Below are 18,581 nucleotides of genomic sequence, written 5' to 3'. Positions count from 1 at the left end.
AAATAACTTCATTGCTACCGAGGCTCCCACAAGGCCATGTGGGAGGGCATGCGGCAAAGTTTGGCACCGGCTATCGTAGAGTGCGGTGGTGAGTGCGGCGTCTTTTGAAAACAACGGCGCCACTATGCCTCTCTAAACAATATTAAAGCTGAGCCGTTTGCGCGTTCCGAGATTCAGCGGTGAACGGGACACCCGCAACCTGAACCTTTTAGAGGTTTCGGAACGGGAAAGGGGTTAAACGCGGTCGCGGGCTGTATTGGCAGTGGTCCACGGACGCGGTTGAGGCGGCATTAACGGCGAAGCATGGTGGGCACAGGCCACCGGAGCAAAATGTTTTAGAGCAGGGCCCTTCCCGTGGCCACCCGCAGGCCACAACCGGGCCCACGAGGCCGCTCGGAGAGAGAGAGCGAAAGCGCTCACCGAGATGTGGAGAGATACGATCGGGAGGGTGACCGCGAGATTAGCTAGAGAGGGAGAGGTGAGAGGGAGAAAGAGAGCTGTAGGCAAGAGACAACAGATGGGTGAGATGATGGTATGGTGACCAAACATTCTAACCCTGATAATATGCCCAATTGGAATCGTACATAGCCACGTCGTCGCGAGAAACCTGGCAGGACCCTCCTGAAAAAGAGTCTTGAGACTCAGGAATTTCTGGGTAAACAAATGCAATGATGAGAGAGAGAGAGAAAAGCAGGAGGGAGAGATAAGAGGTCTGGATAGAAGAGTTAGAGTCGTAGTGGTCACGTGTAAGGATGTTACATGTCCTTCCAGCACACACGAGGTTTCTTAGTATCCTCCCACGTGTAAACACTCCCTAAATGGTCGATACAACTTTAATATATATCGAGGACCGCAGAGCTTGGGTGGAGGGGAATTTAGTGGCGGTTCACTGCCTAGATGCTGCTGCTGCCTTTCCCAGTCGTCTCTTGGCGCCTCTGAGCCGTCCTCTCTGTCTCTCTCCTTCTGCGGGAGCGCCGGCGAGTGGTGAATTTCCACGACGCAATCTTTCTCAGCGGCGTGAGCGACTGACGCTCCCGCGACTCGCTCGCCCGCAGGCGTCACCCACGGCACGAGGGATGGGCCGCCCGCTGCGCTGCGGTGCGCCGCGCACCCCTGCGCTGACGGCGAGCGTCCCTCCAGTCTCGTCGCCACGCGCCCCAACCCCGACCCCGAGCCATGGCGGAACCTCGTCGCGCCCGCTCCTCGTCGTACCTCTTCGTGCAGCTCGCGTCGCCGCTCCCGAGTCCCCGCGGCGGAGCCGCCCGTAGGCCGAGCGCCCTCCCCGACGACTCCGGAGCCGCGGGTGGGAGGATGGCGGAGGTCGGCGCATCTCCGCGGTCGGCCGGGGACGCCGGACTTCGCTATGGCCCACCCATCGTCGGGCCGGGCGTCCGGCGGTGTGACTTTGGCGCGGCGGACGCGCGGGACTCCGGCGCCGATCGGGGAGCTCTACCGCCCTTCGCTCGCTCGTCCGTCGGCTCGGCGCCTTACGTCGGAACGACGAGGGTCGCCGAACGCCTCCCCGGGGAGCCGTCGGAAGCCCACGGCGGGCTGGTGGCCTACGCCGTCGTGGGCTCGTTCGTGAAGGCGCCGCGGCCTCCCGCGTCACCCGGGGCCGCTGACGCCATGGAGCGGAGCGGGCCGTCGCCCCGTCGCTCGGTCGGCTCCCGTTGCTTCTACGGGCCCGGCAACTCGCACGACGCCTTCCCGTGCCGGAGCCCGCGGGGCCAACCGGCCCCCGGAGACGCTAACGCGCGGCAGACCCCGTGGGCCTCGCCGGAGACGGCCGCGAGTCGAGGGTCCTCCGCCGCACCCCTGACCGGCGCTCGACGTTCCCGGGCTACCCTCGCCTCCGAGGCGGCGTCGGAGGGCGAGAGGCATGACGTCGCCGCCGGGCCTTCGACGCTGAGCGCCGCGGCCTCGCAGGGCCCCCCCGCGTCCACGCCGGACGCGAGGGCCCCCGTGCCGCCGTGCGGCGCCAGGAGCCCCGCGCCGGCGTGGACGCCGCCGCCGGGCCCGCGTTGGAAGGTGGAGGTCAGCCGGCCCGGCTACTCGCCGCGCGCCTTCGCGACGCCGCGGCTGACGCCGCTTCAGCTGCTGCCGCTGGATGAGCAGGTGGGCCGGTGTGCGCGATGGGCCGGTGTGCGTGTGTTGAACTTATAAAGAAACGAGTTGTCAATCTAGATGATATAAAAGTGTGTAGCTCCAGTAGCGTCCTAATATGGGAAGGAAGGGGAAGTGCATCTGAACGCGTGCGATGCAGTGTCAGTCTTTGTTTGATGGCCAGCCGAAAGCCGCCGCTGCTAGGACGACGACCGGAGTTTGCGTGATGGACGAGCGAGCGCCGTGCCATCGCGAGTCGCCCCCCCGCCCCCCCTCTCTCTCTCTCGGCTGGTGCCAGGAACCCGGCGGAGGAGGAGGAGGATACGGCCGTGCGGCGGAAGCGACGCAGGCCACCGTGGTGACTCGGACGCCGCGAGTCAACTCCGTCAACGTTGAGGTCATCGGGGACCACATCACGCGCTCCCCCAGCGGCCCCTACGACGCGGTCAAGGTCAAGAAGGTCAGCGAGAAGTTCCGTGTCCTACCAATCTCTCTCTCTCTGTGTGCGCGGTGAGAAAGGGCCATTACTCCGTAACGTCAGTGTGTGTTGTTGCTTTGAGTTTATTTAAGTTCCGCGTCCGTGTTGCCGCGTGCGTAGTGGTGCCGCGCATCGGTTTCACCGACCGAGGTCGTTTTGCCGCGCTCAGGGAAGGTGCCTCCGGTCGCGCGCGTGCGTGACCTGCAGGCCCAGGGCAGGAGGCTCGGGACAAAATGCCATGTGGTTGCCGAACTTTTATATTTATTGTGAGGTCCCCGGAGCAAATGGCACCTCACCCCCGCCCCCAACGACCTCCTTCCCTTCCACACCCCCACCACTATCTGGGTGGCGCTTCGTGTGACGGGGGCAGAGCGGTGTAACAGTGGTTAGCATGGTGCGCGATGAACGCGGCCATCTAGGTTCAAATCCTGGCCGGTTGCGGGAGTGAGCGGTATTCAAACCGGTCGTCGGCCACGCTTCATCCGACCCGCACTGACCAGCGTGGGGAAGTATGGCGAAACAAAACAAACGCGTTGGGGTTTTCCGCTTTTCTCTCGCGTGGAGCCAAACACTCATCCTGAGTATTCACCAACCAAGCCAACCCTGGACTCTTCTGAACACTTGTCGAGTCTGAGTGAGACCTTCCCAGACAAATAATTGACGTTGGTCGTCATTGTGTGGCCACGACAGGAACGTTCATGCGAAGGATACGATCTCGTGGTGTGTGCAGTCATGCTTCAATTATTGATTCAAAACCCATTGTACTCTCAGACGCATACAGTCGATATAAATCGGTAAACATTCGTCCGGGATTTTTGTTTTCAGAAGGGCCCTGAAATTTTGTTACGGCGCCTCGCCAATACAGTGTGTGTGTGTGTGTTTAAGTTGTGTTCTTTTGAGTGTAATAAAAAGGGAAATTCCACGAAGCGTGTATATTTAGATATAGAGTGACGGACAGGCAGTGCTGGATTATCCTAGAAACAAAAATAGCTACAAATGCTACGGGCCCCGCACTTTCAAGGGCCCCGCGCTAAATTCTTTCAAACTTCGATTTAAAGCTTTCGTGACTGCAGGGATTCATCTTCTTGGTTCTTTCGGTAAAGTCACGTAGAAGGGAAATAATAAAATAAGAAAAATAACACATAATAAAATCATTCTTACGACGTTTCGGCCGCGTCTGAATGACGCTGTCTTTCCGACAGACCTGTTCTTCACCTGAGGACGGCTGCTTGCGTTGTGGCCGAAATGTCGTGAGAATTATTTTATTATGTTTTATTTTTATTATTTTATTATTTTCCTTCTACGTGACTTTACCGAAAGAACCAAGAAGAAGAAGATCTTTCAAACTATCAATTCCGGTTCAGTGATTCTGCACTTGCTCTATTACTATAGTACTATACCGCCTTCGACTTTTATGAACGACTAGGTGTTTAAGGTTAGCGATTTGTCGTATTATCTGGCTGTATAGCAAAAAAAATTGTGTTTTAATATTTACGTGTTTTTTTTTTTATTTAGGGCCCCGTTATAACATCATATGCTACAGGTCCCACACTAGCTTCATCCGGCACTGCGGACAGGCAGATGTTTTGAGTACTGTGTTGTACTGTGATCTCACAAACAACCATCACCCCATTTGTCACCATCAAATGCCTCAGCAGTAGAAAACTCCCCATGCAGAGTTGGCTGCGGCTACGGTGTCACATGCAGAGAGGAGATGGAGCGATGAAATCAGCTCCGTAATGAAAAAAACACAAAACCTCTTCCATGGCAGGATTGTGAGGTAGCGGAGACTTGGGGAGGCCATAATCTAGCATTGGACTGACCAAGGCTGATTGATGATGATAATTGATCACGACGAGGAGCAGATATGCCTCAACTGGACCATGCAAAAGAAATGTGCCACGCTCATTGCCGGGGGGAACGGTCATGAGCCTCCTCTACGTCGTCTCAGCCTTCAATGAGTACTTGCTACGGACGCGTAAGCATCAGTGCTGGGGAGACAAAGGCGGCCAGGCGTGGTGTTGGCCACCCACCCCCTCGTGTGCCGTGCCGGCAGTCTGTTAAGGCTACACGGGGGATTCTTGTCTTTGTATGTTGGAAATGGGAGCGCAAGTGGTTTGCGCGTGCCGCATTACGAACTCGCTGGCCTGGGTTCGATTCCTGGCCGCGGCGAAACATCTGTGGCGGTTGCGCCGTGCAGCGTTCAAGCGGCTCCGTGTCGTACAACGCGCTTGTCACAGCACGATGGCTGACGTTTCACTCCACAATGCTGGGAGCTTCCCCCAGCATACTTTTTTTGTATTACAGCTCAAAAAAAAAAACACACACATGGGACGAGGTTACTTACCAGTGGCGAGAAGAATGAGAACCTGTCCTGGATCTTTCCTCGGGGGACCCGGCATGAAATAAGCAGAGTACCAAATTGTCTATACGGACAAGCGAGGGAACAAACACACTGGGCAGACAAACTCACCGTGCCGACCTGCCTTCATAGGTGCTCGCTAAGCCAGCACTTGCCCCAACAAAGTGTGTGCATGCGGTGTCTTTTTTCAAAAATAGATGGGGGTTTTTTTTGGGTTAGATCGCGCAAATATAAACGTGTCGGTAAACCCGCCACCGCCCGACACAGCCCAATCGGTAAAGCTTGTGCGTCACGTGAACAAAACGTGCCAATTCGTTGCTAGTTCAGCACACCGGTTGTTTGTTGGAGAGTAAAAGCCACAGCAACGTTTAAAATTCGAGTACCGTGACGTTCCGCCGGTAATTGCAACAACCGGCATCATCAGGCGATAGCCAGAGTTGGAAGCCCTCGTCCGTGGTTAAACCCGTCTCTCTCTCTCTCTGCCTCCCTTCATTTGTATGGACGAGTGTCGCCCTCTGCTGACCGCAAGTCACTACTCGCTGTGAGCCAACGCACTCTCACGTGGGCCCCGCGTACCCAGAGCCGCAAGTGCGGTGGCTCTTTTAAAAGGACTCCAATGCGCTGGGTTCTTGAAGTGCGTAAACAATGGCTGTTCTTACTTTATTTATTTTGGTTGCCGACCCCTGACCATGGAAGGCCAGTTCATCATGGAAGGCCAGTTCACTATGGAAGGCCAGTTCACCATGGAAGGCCAATTCACCATGGAAGGCCAGTTCACCATGGAAGGCCAGTTCACCATGGAAGGCAACTTCACCATGGAAGGCCAATTCACAATGGAAGGCCACTTCACCATAGAAGGCCAGTTCACCATGGAAGGCCAGTTCACCATGGAAGGCCAGTTCACCATGGAAACCCAGTTCACCATGGAAGGCCAATTCACCATGGAAGTCCAGGTCACCATGGGCAGAGGTCGGCAACCTGCGGCTCCGGACAGGCAAGCGGCTCATTGAGGACTGTTTCGTGGCCTTCTTTATCAAGGGCCGTCGTCTCGTAATCACCACCACGCAGTGCATTGTGGCTCTTGAAATATTGAGCGCTTTTTTTGACCGAATTCGACAAAAAATGGCTCTTCTTGTTGGTTACATTGTTGACCCCTGCCCTGGTTCAGGAAATTAAATGGGGGGGAGGGGGGGGCTGGGGGGGGAGGGGGGGCCTCACTGTCCAATCCCCCCCCCTTCTTCCTCCTCTTCCTAGCCCCTGGGCCCCTCCAGCTCATGGGCCCCCTTTGCCGTGACACCGATGGGGGTTGCCACCTTGTCCCGCTTTTCCCTGGATCGTCCTCTCCTTAAGGCGGTTGCCGTTCATGGGAATTTTTTTAGTCTTCCCAGGGACATTAAAAGCCCTGGTTATTCTCAGCAGCGTAATCACAAGAGTGATTCATCACAATAATTCACCACTCACGGCGATGATGCATGCGCATGCAGTGATGCCCTCTTGGGAGTGGTGGCGCAGTGGTTAGCACCGCTGCACTACGAACGACGCGCGATCCGAGTTCGAATCCCGCTCACGGCCAACAACACCGATTCTGGGCCCTCCCCTAGGTGGACTCAGCCTTAAATAAGTACAGTACCTGGTGCGGCGCGTCAACAGCGCCACTCTGGAGACAAAGGCGGCCGTGCCTGGTGCTCGATATAACAGCACTTGCCCCAAAAAGTATGTTAAGGCTATACGAGGGATCTTTGTCTTGTTTTTGGAACTCCATTTAGGAACGTGCGTCGATATTATTTCGATTATTTTGCTGCTATAAATGTCCACGTGATAAGCCACTTCGTTGAGCTATCATTTGTGGCCAGGTCGCTTCTGATAAAAGAAGAAGCTAATGTCTCAGTGGGCTTTTACCTGGAAAGATAAAAATAAATTGTTTAGTTTTATTTGTGTACGTGATATTATTTACGTGACTTGTTTACCCGCCGAATACTTTGCACTCCTATCGCGTTTTTGTATTGTTTGTTGCTGTAACGTTCTGACCCCGTAGCCCCGACTGGACAGTCTGTTGAAAAGAGCTTTATAGCACATCGGATTCCTCCAGTAGGCATAAAGATTCTCTCCCCCGGTGCGCCATGCCGCGCCGTCAGTATCTGTCTCGTATCGGATCCACTGGCCACATTACACCAGACACTGACGCTCCAACTGAGCCATACCTCTCTCGATTCGTCTCGGGGCAAGACAAACACTCCGACGCTCGCTCACTACGTGCCTCAATCCGTGGTGCCAATGTGAGCCGCAGACGTCAACAACAACAATAACTAATTCTAGATTTGAAGCCTTCTTGACTGCAAGGATCCATACTTTTAGTTTTTTCGGTAAAGTCACGTAGGTAAAAAAAAAAATGAAATTAAAATTCATAAAAATACATTTTATTTCATTTTTTTTACCTAAACAACAACAACAACAACCACCGTACGCCACGCTCAGTGTGTGGCGTCTATGCTGTGGCGCTCACCTCCAATGGGTCCTCAGATCGCCACCGAGCACAGAACAGTTCATCTCTTTCGATTTTTCTAGGCGTGCCTTGATTTTATAGGTAGGGATAGCGTCGTTTAATTCACGCTGTAAAGTTTTTAACAAAAAAAAAAGAAAATTGAATGAAGGTGTAATTCGGAGTCAAGTCGAAGTTGTGGAAGGCTCGCAGGTTCAGGAGGTCGCGGGCATGGGTAGAACAGTTACCCCGTGACGTCCTACCGAGGGAGGCGACGGTGGTATGGGGCTCGCTGGCTGACGCACGCCCGCGTGCCAACATCTACATGGACACGGCCTTCGTGCGTTCTGTCTTGATCCAGAAGCTCGCGAGAGGCGCGTGCGTTAAAATATAAACAAGATACCCCCCCCACTCCACCCCCGACTCCACCCCCCACTCTACCCCCCCACTCTACGCCCCCCATTCTACCCCCCCCCACTCTACCCCCCCCCACTCTACCCCCCCACTCTACCCCCCCACTCCACCCCCCAACTCCACCCCCCCCCACTGCACCCCCCCCACTCCACCCCCCCACTCCACCCCCCCCACTCCACCCCCCACATCATCCCTCACTCCACCCCCCACTCCACCCCCCCCATATCACCCCCCACTTCACCCCCCCACTCCACCCCCCACTCCACCCCCCCACTCCACCCCCTACTGCACCCCCCACATCACCCCCCACTGCACCCGCCACTCCACCCCCCCCACTCCACCCCCCACTCCACCCCCGACTCCACCCCCGACTCCACCCCCCACTCTACCACCCCACTCTACCCCCCCACTCTACCCCCCCACTCTACCCCCCCCACTCCACCCCCCAACTCCACCCCCCCACTGCACCCACTCCACCCCCCCACTCCACCCCCCCACTCCACCCCCCACATCATCCCTCACTCCACCCCCCACTCCACCCCCCCAAATCACCCCCCACTTCACCCCCCCACTCCACCCCCCCACTCCACCCCCCACATCATCCCTCACTCCACCCCCCACTCCACCCCCCCACTCCACCCCCTACTGCACCCCCCACATCACCCCCCAATGCACCCGCCACTCCACCCCCCCACTCCACCCCCCACTCCACCCCCACTCCCCCCCCCCACTCCACATCACCCCCCCCACCCCCGCCCCTTAAACAAGCATCGTGTCATAATCACCAATAATCATTGATGTGCCTGCCCGTTCTGGGGCGTTAATTGATGCGTTTTGATTGTTCTCGCAGCCAGCGAGCTGTGAAGGGCACCCCGAGAGCAATCCAATACCGATTCATGACTTTGGTTTCTCAAATTGTTTTTTTTACGTCCCAATATAATTCTCTCTCGCCCCCCCCCCCCCGCGTTGAATTGGCCGTCGTTTCCCCGACAATTTGGTTGACTTAGACAGTAAAAGTTCTCATAAAAGTTCTCCCCCCCCTTTGTTGTTGCGCTGGTGCGTTGCGGGCGCTGACGCTTTTCAACTACGGTTGAGAGTGACAATGCAGTTCTTGCCCATTGTGTCCCAGAGTCGTGGGCGCTCTTTGAAAAAAGTAATAATTCTCATTAAGTCATTAGTATAACCGTGTTTACAAACGAACGTGTACTCTCTCTGTATTGACATGTCCTATGCACGAATAACAGTCTGTGTATCTCGATGTATTTCTATGAGCCTCTATGCATCTCTATGAGTCTCTATGTATCTCTATGAGTCTCTATGTATCTCTATGAGTCTCTATGCATCTCTATGAGTCTCTATGCATCTCTATGCATATCTATATATCTCTATATATCTATATGACTCTCTATGTATCTCTATGAGTCTCTATGCATCTCTATGAGTCTCTATGTATCTCTATGAGTCTCTATGTATCTCTATGAGTCTCTATGTATCTCTATGAGTCTCTATGCATCTCTATGCATATCTATATATCTCTATATATCTATATGACTCTCTATGTATCTCTATGAGTCTCTATGTATCTCTATGAGTCTCTATGCATCTCTATGAGTCTCTATGCATCTCTATGAGTCTCTATGTATCTCTATGAGTCTCTATGTATCTCTATGAGTCTCTATGTATCTCTATGAGTCTCTATGCATCTCTATGCATATCTATATATCTCTATATATCTATATGACTCTCTATGTATCTCTATGAGTCTCTATGCATCTCTATGAGTCTCTATGTATCTCTATGAGTCTCTATGTATCTCTATGAGTCTCTATGTATCTCTATGAGTCTCTATGCATCTCTATGCATATCTATATATCTCTATATATCTATATGACTCTCTATGTATCTCTATGAGTCTCTATGTATCTCTATGAGTCTCTATGCATCTCTATGAGTCTCTATGCATCTCTATGAGTCTCTATGTATCTCTATGAGTCTCTATGTATCTCTATGAGTCTCTATGCATCTCTATGAGTCTCTATGCATCTCTATGCATATCTATATATCTCTATATATCTATATGACTCTCTATGTATCTCTATGAGTCTCTATGTATTTCTATGAGTCTCTATGCATCTCTATGAGTCTCTATGCATCTCTATGCATATCTATATATCTCTATATATCTATATGACTCTCTATGTATCTCTATGAGTCTCTATGCACCTCTATGAGTCTCTATGTATCTCTATGAGTCTCTATGTATCTCTATGAGTCTCTATGTATCTCTATGAGTCTCTATGCATCTCTATGCATATCTATATATCTCTATATATCTATATGACTCTCTATGTATCTCTATGAGTCTCTATGCATCTCTATGAGTCTCTATGCATCTCTATGAGTTATATGTATCTCTATGAGTCTGTATGCATATCTATGCATCTCTATATATCTCTATGAGTCCCTATGCATCTCTACGAGTTCTACGTATCGAGAAGTTGACTCTATGGGCCACCGTTTGGCTCGCATGGCCACAATCTCACCTCTGTGGCTCGTGGCTCTAGTTTTCCATTCACGAAGCGGATCAATTCGAGGCTTATATAGCCTCAGTGGGCTCTCAGCTGGTTGAAAATTAAACGTTCTGCCTCGATACAAATTTAGAAATCCGAATTGGATTTCTTTTAGTTTTTAACGGTTGAGCTTTTGCAAAATCCAGCAAGCAGAATCGGTAAATCATAGTGCCTTCTTGCGTGCCGATTCTACTAAACCCAAGACATTCGGCTTTGGATTTGTTTTCTCTCTTCTGGCCAGTCCGTGCTGCTGGCAGTGCAAAGTAAAACGAAAAGTATCACGGGAGGAAGACGACGGAAAGGAATATGTCACGATTCGTTGAGGAGGGAAAAGACAAAGATCCCTCAGTCTAGCTTTGCCAGAATGAAGGGGCAAGTGCTGTTAGCGAGTAGCACCTATGAAGGCCGGCACGGCACACGAGGGGGTGGGTGGCAGGCACCACGCCCGGCCACCCTTGTCTCCCCAGTGGCGATGTTTACACATCGAAAGAGGTACTCATTTGAGACCGAGTCGACCTAGGGGAGGCCCGGGAGCAGTTCAAACAATTGTCACTGGTGATGGCCGTGAGTGGGAATCAACCCTGGGTCGCTGGATCCGTAGCGCAGCGTGCTAACCGCTGCACCGCCGCTCCCCCACTCAGTTCCAAATAACACGCTTACAGACGCCTACAATAATCACTGTCGAGTTTCGCTCTGAAAGACGCACGCTTCGGCAACACAAATCGCCGTAACGATGCGGTGAGCGTCACCGTTAGAATGCGTTGCACAGGCGTCACAACGCGGTTATGGCGGGACTCTGGAGTGTGTTTTTGGCCTACTCCTCCACGTTGACCAGACGTTTTCTGGAAGAGATTTGGGCGTGCGTACCCACCACAATCTACCCCACCACACGCGACCTGCCCCATCATGGACTAGCCGTGGTCCACCCATTCGCACCGACGGGCGGATGTAGCCGGCAGGGGGAGGCAGTGGGGGAGGCAGTGGGGAAAGGAATTGAATATCTGGCACCATTGATCCAACTGCCGTCGGTGACCTCTGGATTGGAAATCCGAGGGGGGGGTGGGAATGGAATTCAGGTTCAAAAGGTCAAGGTGCAGCCCTGAAATTGCCTGGTCACGCACTCTCCTGCCTATCCCTCTCATCTCACTCTACTCCCCTCCACACACTCTCCTACCTCTCCCCTCTCATCTCACTCTACTCCCCTCCACACACTCTCATACCTCTCCCCTCTCATCTCACTCTACTCCCCTCCACGCACTCTCCTACCTCTCCCCTCTCATCTCACTCTACTCCCCTCCACGCACTCTCCTACCTCTCCCCTCTCATCTCACTCTACTCCCCTCCACGCACTCTCCTACCTCTCCCCTCTCATCTCACTCTACTCCCCTCCACACACTCTCATACCTCTCCCCTCTCATCTCACTCTACTCCCCTCCACGCACTCTCCTACCTCTCCCCTCTCATCTCACTCTACTCCCCTCCACGCACTCTCCTACCTCTCCCCTCTCATCTCACTCTACTCTCCTCCACGCACTCTCCTACCTCTCCCCTCTCATCTCACTCTACTCCCCTCCACGCACTCTCCTACCTCTCCCCTCTCATCTCACTCTACTCCCCTCCACACACTCTCCTGCCTCTCCCCTCTCATCTCACTCTACTCCCCTCCACACACTCTCCTGCCTCTCCCCTCTCATCTCACTCTATTCCCCTCCACGCACTCTCCTTCCTCTCCCCTCTCATCCCAATCCACGAACTCTCCTACCTCTCCCCGTCTCGTCTCACCCTACACCCCTCCACGTACTCCCCTACCTCTCCACATCTCACTCTGCTCCCCTTCACGCCCCACGTACTCTCCGCCCTAGCAACGGAGGGATTCCAGTGGAAGTCCTCGGTCGACCCACGCTCGGTGGGAGGTCCGCTCCTTCGCACGCTCCCGCCTCTGCCGCCTCCGAGATCCGGGATTCCTTTCTCCCAGCCACCCGTCTCCCTGCCTCCTGTCAACGTAGTCCTCCTCCACAGCAGAGGCGTTTTGGGGGGTTACAGCGCGTCAATGTATAAATGTGTCGTCGAAACCCGCCACCACCCGACGCAGCCAACTAGTGAGGGTTGTCACCTAAACAGAACGTGGCCAATCCGTTGCTAGTACAGCACACCGGTTGTGTGTTGGAGAGTAAACCCACAACATTTAACAATCTCTCAATTTACTCTCCAACACACCGGTGTGCTGTCATTGTAACGAATTGGCACGTCCTATCTTAATTTTAGAACTTTCGTGACTGCAGGAATTATTATTTGGTTCTTTCGGTTAAGTCACGTCTAAAGATAAAATAATAAATTAAATTAAATAATAGCACGTCCTGTTCACGTGACAAACCCCTTACTAATTGGCTGCGTCGGGTGGTGGCGACTTTAACGACGCATTTATATATTTAACCCAAAAAAAAAACCCTCTATTGTGGATGATATTTGTTGCGAAAGCCTCCTACGTGATGAACTGTAGCCCTCCTCCATCTCCTACGACTCGCTGTCTCTCATGGGGACAGCGACTTCTTCGCTCCCCGTGTAGCGCACGTGCCACCGGTCTGGCCCAGCATCTCGAGGTGCGGTTTGCCCTGTCGCGATGTCTCTTCGTTGCGAGGGCCCGCGGGACACTGGCGGCCTCTGGGTGGCCTTTAGTGCGGGCCCCTGACGTGCCCCCCCACCACCCCCCCCCTCCCCACCGACAATACACAAATGGTGAAAACACCCCATCATCACCACCATCATCATCACCGTGCTGCTGTCAAACCCAACCATGGTTTCAAATGTGTGGCGGCCCTCACACTGATGATGTCTTCTCGACGAAAGTGGCCCCGCCCCTTTGATAATGAGCGAAGATCGCTGCTCTCGAATGCCCGCGTCGCGCTGTAAGGTGACGTGGGAAATGCAAGGTCACGCTGTAAGGTCACGATGTAAGGTCACGATGTAAGGTCACGCTGTGAGGTCACGCTGTGAGGTCACGGTGTAAGGTCACGCTGTGAGGTCACGATTTAAGGTCATGCTGTGAGGTCACGATGTAAGGTCACGCTGTGAGGTCACGATGTAAGGTCACGCTGTGAGGTCACGCTGTGAGGTCACACTGTAGAGTCAGACTGTGAGGTCACGCTGTGAGGTCACGATGTAAGGTCACGATGTAAGGTCACGATGTAAGGTCACACTGTGAGGTCACGCTGTGAGGTCACGATGTAAGGTCACACTGTGAGGTCACGCGCGTGCCAAAACTGCGGTCTTTTCCGCGTGTTTTCTCAGTTCGATCGACACAAATGGCCCACTGAGAGGGTTGTCACATCACGGCAGGCTGCTGCTGCTGCTGGTGTTGTTTTTCGAGATGCAAATGCGGTGCCACGGCATTCCATCGTGCGCCCACTGACCGCCATGACGCTTCCTGGTCCGGCTGGTTCGGCCGGCGGCGGCGGCGGCGGTGACACAGTCGCCTCGCGCGCACCCCGAGGGAACGGGGATTTAGAAGACGAAGTTGAAATAGTTCCTCTGACATTGTCATGAGAATAGTTGCACGAGCGTAACGGAGGACTGTACGCGCATTTGTCAATGCGCTGCCCTGTGAAGGGCTTCTCTGTGGTGTCGGGGTTACGGTTGACCATACTTCACCACGCCGGGTTTGGCACTGGTTTGGTGAAATGGGGCGATGTCGAGAATCGGTGAAGGCAGGTGGCACGTGTTCTAGCCGGAGCGGGTTTCAGAGCGAAGTGTGCTAACCACGCCGCCACCGCTCCCCGCTGCTCTGAATGTGCTTTTGGAACCACGGCGTGGTGTGATGGGACGTTCTTCGGAAGTTCATAAGTTATTTTTTTTGTGCGTGTCACCCTCTCAAGGGTGCGGAGGCAGGGACTACTTCATCCCTGGAGGCAGGAACTACTTCCCCTGGCGTGGCTTTGCAACCCAATACAAGCGGGTCCTTGGGCACCCCTTGAATAATTCAGCGAAATCAATTGCTACCGTTTTGCTGACTCTACTTTCGGTTTAATTGAAGAGGCAGTAACTAAATAAATATGCATTCGCGTTAAATAACTTTGTTGTGTAACGACCTTTGTGCTCGCGGAAGGTCTGCCGAATCTCTCAAAGTTCGTTCATTCAATAATTGTTTTTTTTACCCTTCTATCTGGCAACAAAACTGACACCTTTTTTTTACAAGGAGTCATGTTTACATAGACCACAATACCTGCAGTCATAATGCAAACAAAAAACATAACTCTGATAATGTGCACTGTCCTTGAAGTTGATTGGTCCACACCCGAGACAGCTTTCCTTAGAGCCTAGTCTCCATTGGTGTTGGACCAGATGACGCCAAAAGGTGCACAACTCAAAGACAATGCACCATCAGAGTATGAGAGCTCGGGGTAAGCATTTACACCATTGGAACCTCATTTGCCAGTCAAAAAATATGATCATTGGTTCCATTCACTTCAGTCACAGCGTCCAGGCACGTGGCTGTCTCAGTGGCAGAGCGAGTGGGTCACGATCTGAAGCTCGCGAGTTCACGTCCTGGTCCGGGGGGGGGGGGGGGGGTCCGGGCGCGGGGTGGGTTGACTCAACCTATCATCCCTCCAGGGTTGATAAAAATGTACCGAATGTATGCTGAACTTCCTTCGCACCGTACGTAGCCAACCGTGCTCGCAAGTGCAGTGCCACTTTGCGGGGACGCCAACAGTGGTTGCCGTTTGGATGGACTCGCTCCCGCCATAGGAATGTGGAATATTCCGCCACTGGTTCATGGCTGTAAACGGGAGATTTGGGCATAATTTCTTCAATGATAATTTTGAGCAGGCCATCGACGTTGACCCGATTATTTATTTCCGATGCGATATTTGAACATTTATTCAACAAACCTAATCCCCTGGCAAAAATCCCATCTCGGAAGAGCTACGAACAACATCGAGAGAGAGGAGAGAGAGGAGAGAGAGAGAGGAAAGATAGAGAACGCTTAATGGACGAGATACTTGAGCATTGTCTGTGGCCAAAGCCACGGGAAATATATATTTTCTTACAGGCGTATCAATTTCACGGGCTTGATAAAGACTCCGGTGGGAGAGAAGAGGGGGGGGGGAAGAAAAAGGTGCCATCCATGATGCGCACCGCGACTGATGGATTCATCCGGTTGAGGGGTGCGTGAAGCGTTGAACGCATTGAATGATTTTTGTTGTTGATGTTGTTATTGCTGTTGTTGTTGTTGTTGCGTTGACTGCAGAGACAAAAAATAAAGGCGGACTCGCGAATTAAGAGAGCGTACACAGACAGGACGCACGCATTCAGACCGTGGGGGAGAGTGAGTTTGTGGCAGAGGTCGCAACCAGGTACCCGATACCCGTACCCTACCCGATACCCGGCTACCCGTACCCGTGCGGTCGAGGCGACGCGCTGGTGTTGCCACCCGCTTTCGATTTGACTCGCGCATTCTGGGAATCTGTGAGCGGGTGGCAGGCATTGATTGGGCGCCGCGGTGGCTAGGAGATGTTAACTACCTCGCCGGGTATTCAGGAGGTCGTGGCTTCGATCCAGACCCTGATGCCTGTTGTCTATTAGGAGTGTGCGTGTCTCTCTCTCATCATCATCACGGTGGCTAGGAGATTAACTACCTCGCCGGGTGTTCAGGAGGTCGTGGCTTCGATCCCGACCATGATGCCTGTTGTATATTAGGAGTGTGCGTGTCTCTCTCTCATCATCATCACGGTGGCTAGGAGATGTTAACTACCTCGCCTGGTATTCAGGAGTTCGTGGGTTCAATCCCGACCCTGATGCCTGTATATTTGGATTGTGCGTGTCTCTCTCTCATCATCACGGTGGCTAGGAGATGTTAACTACCTCGCCTGGTATTCAGGAGGTCGTGGTTTCGATCCCGACCCTGATGCCTACTGCTGTAATATTCGGAGTTTGCGTGTCTCTCTCTATCTCCGTGATCGCGTGGATTTTTTCTGCGGGTCCTCCGGTTTTCCCCTCCACGTTAAGAATCAACATCACGCGTTGTAGAGGATTTGGCTGCTGTACATTTCCGCGTGATGAGCCACTTCGAATGAGCCATCAGTTGAGGCTAACGTCGCTTCTTAAAAAATAGAGCAATGTTGTTCAGTGGGCCTTGCCTGGTAACATAAAATAAAGTTTCGTTTAAATAGTGTATCGCCATTGCAGGGGTTACGATGAAGCGTACGTGAACACGTGTTGTGTGCATCGCATTCCTACCCAGCACGCGTCTACAAACCCGATGGCTTTGTCAGGTAACGAGGCCGCCTTCCGCATGCCACACACAGGCGCCTTTATTGGGGTCCGAAGCTACGTTCCGACTCACCCCTCCACCCCCTCTACTCACCCCCACCGCTACCACTCACCCGACTCACCCCCACCACCCACTCGACTCACCCACCCACCACCCCACCCCTACCACCCCACCCCTACCACCCACTCGACTCACCCCCACCACCCGACCACCACCACCTCACCCCTAGCACTCACTCTACTCACCCCCACCACCCACTCGACTCACCCCCACCACCTCACCCCCACCACCCCACCCCCCACCACCCACTCGACTCACCCCCACCACCCCTACCACTCACTCTACTCACCCCCAACACCCCACCCCTACCACCCCACCCCTACCACCCACTCGACTCACCCCCACCACCCCACCCCTAGCACTCACTCTACTCACCCCCACCACCCACTCGACTCACCCCCACCACCTCACCCACACCACCCCACCCCCACCACCCACTCGACTCACCCCCACCACCCCACCCCTACCACTCACTCTACTCACCCCTACCACCCCACCCCTACCACCCCACCCCTACCACTCACTCTACTCACCCCCACCTCCCCCCACCCCCCACCACCCACTCGACTCACCCCCACCACCCACTCGACTCACCCCCACCACCCCACCCCTACCTCCCCACCCTACCACCCCACCCCTACCACTCACTCTACTCACCCCCACCACCCCACCCCCACCACCCACTCGACTCACCCCCACCACCCCATCCCTACCACCCCACCCCTACCACCCCACCCCTACCACTCACTCTACTCACCCCCACCTCCCCACCCCCACCACCCACTCGACTCACCCCCACCACCCACTCGACTCACCCCCACCACCCCACCCCTACCTCCCCACCCCTACCACCCCACCCCTACCACTCACTCGACTCACCCCCACCACCCCATCCCTACCACCCCACCTCTACCACACGAACCGGTCATCTACATGATTCATGACCCCCCCCCCCACCGCGAGCACGTGCCGGGTCACACCAAGTGGCCCCGCGCTTGCGGGGGTGTTCGCGCTGAGGATGCGGGGGTGTAGCGGTCAGCTCGCCGGGTTACGAACCCCCGGCGGCACGAGTTGGGGGCCGTCCATAAATGACGTCACGCACCTAGGGGGGGGGGGGGTCAGACATTTGTGACGATGTGTGACGAGGGGAGGGGGGGTGAGAAATGTGACGTCACGTGAAAATGCGCAACTTTAAATAAATATAGACGTTCTACTTAATTAAATAGACTTTTTAATAAATGTTTTCTCCTACAACATCAGAGTGCAGCGCCACATTAAATACGCACTACAATGACAATAGTTTAAAGTGATTTGAAGCATGTTTTATTTTTTTAGGGGGGGGGGACAGAGCTTTGTGACGTCATATTTGAGGGGGGTCTGACTTTTTGGGACGAAGGCGGGGGGGGTCATAAATCGTCCAAAATCGCGTGACGTCATTTATGGACGGCACCTTGGATTCCCGGTCACCGGCCACTGGCGCCAGACACGATTATCCGAAACCGGTGCCCTTTAGGTCGACTCAGCCTCGACACGAGCACCTGGTGTGGTGTGCGGTCAACATCGCCACCGGGGAGACAAAGGCGGCCGGGCGCGCGTGGTGCTGGCCACCCACCCCGACCGGTGTGCCACAGTGCCGCGCCCTTCATCGGCGCGACTCGCTCGCACAGCAGAGGGGGTGGTGGGGGTGGTGGGGGTTGAGGGGGTGGTGGGGGTTGAGGGGGTGGTGGGGGTGGTGGGGGTTGAGGGGGTGGTGAGGGTGGAGGGGGTGGTGGGGGTGATGGGGGTGGTGGGGGTGGTGGGGGTTGAGGGGGTGGTGGGGGTGGTGGGGGTTGAGGGGGTGGTGGGGG

General features: G+C 54.2%; 2 protein-coding genes across 3 annotated transcripts in view; both read left to right on the top strand.

The window, feature by feature from the left end:
* Positions 1 to 8,700, top strand: part of LOC144732013 (uncharacterized) — a 42,416-nt gene extending 33,716 nt beyond the window's left edge. The window contains exons 3-6 of the mRNA XM_078613194.1: positions 1,056 to 2,115; positions 2,402 to 2,579; positions 2,702 to 2,755; positions 8,687 to 8,700. Coding sequence (XP_078469320.1) covers positions 1,177 to 2,115; positions 2,402 to 2,579; positions 2,702 to 2,755; positions 8,687 to 8,700 — 1,185 coding nt within the window. The 5' untranslated portion in view covers positions 1,056 to 1,176. The remainder of the gene's footprint in view (positions 1 to 1,055; positions 2,116 to 2,401; positions 2,580 to 2,701; positions 2,756 to 8,686) is intronic.
* The window catches only part of LOC144732111 (PH and SEC7 domain-containing protein 2-like), a 187,813-nt gene continuing 171,634 nt past the window's right edge, over positions 2,403 to 18,581 (top strand). For both annotated transcript variants that reach the window (XM_078613390.1, XM_078613389.1), the window contains exon 1: positions 2,403 to 2,563. The gene's annotated coding sequence lies outside the window, so the exon portion shown is untranslated. The remainder of the gene's footprint in view (positions 2,564 to 18,581) is intronic.

The sequence above is a fragment of the Lampetra planeri genome, chromosome 41 (assembly GCF_965212315.1).
Source record: "Lampetra planeri chromosome 41, kcLamPlan1.2.h2, whole genome shotgun sequence".
Lineage (NCBI taxonomy): Eukaryota > Metazoa > Chordata > Hyperoartia > Petromyzontiformes > Petromyzontidae > Lampetra > Lampetra planeri.
Note: the sequence above shows the minus strand (reverse complement) of the source record. Positions and strands in the feature narration are given on the sequence as shown.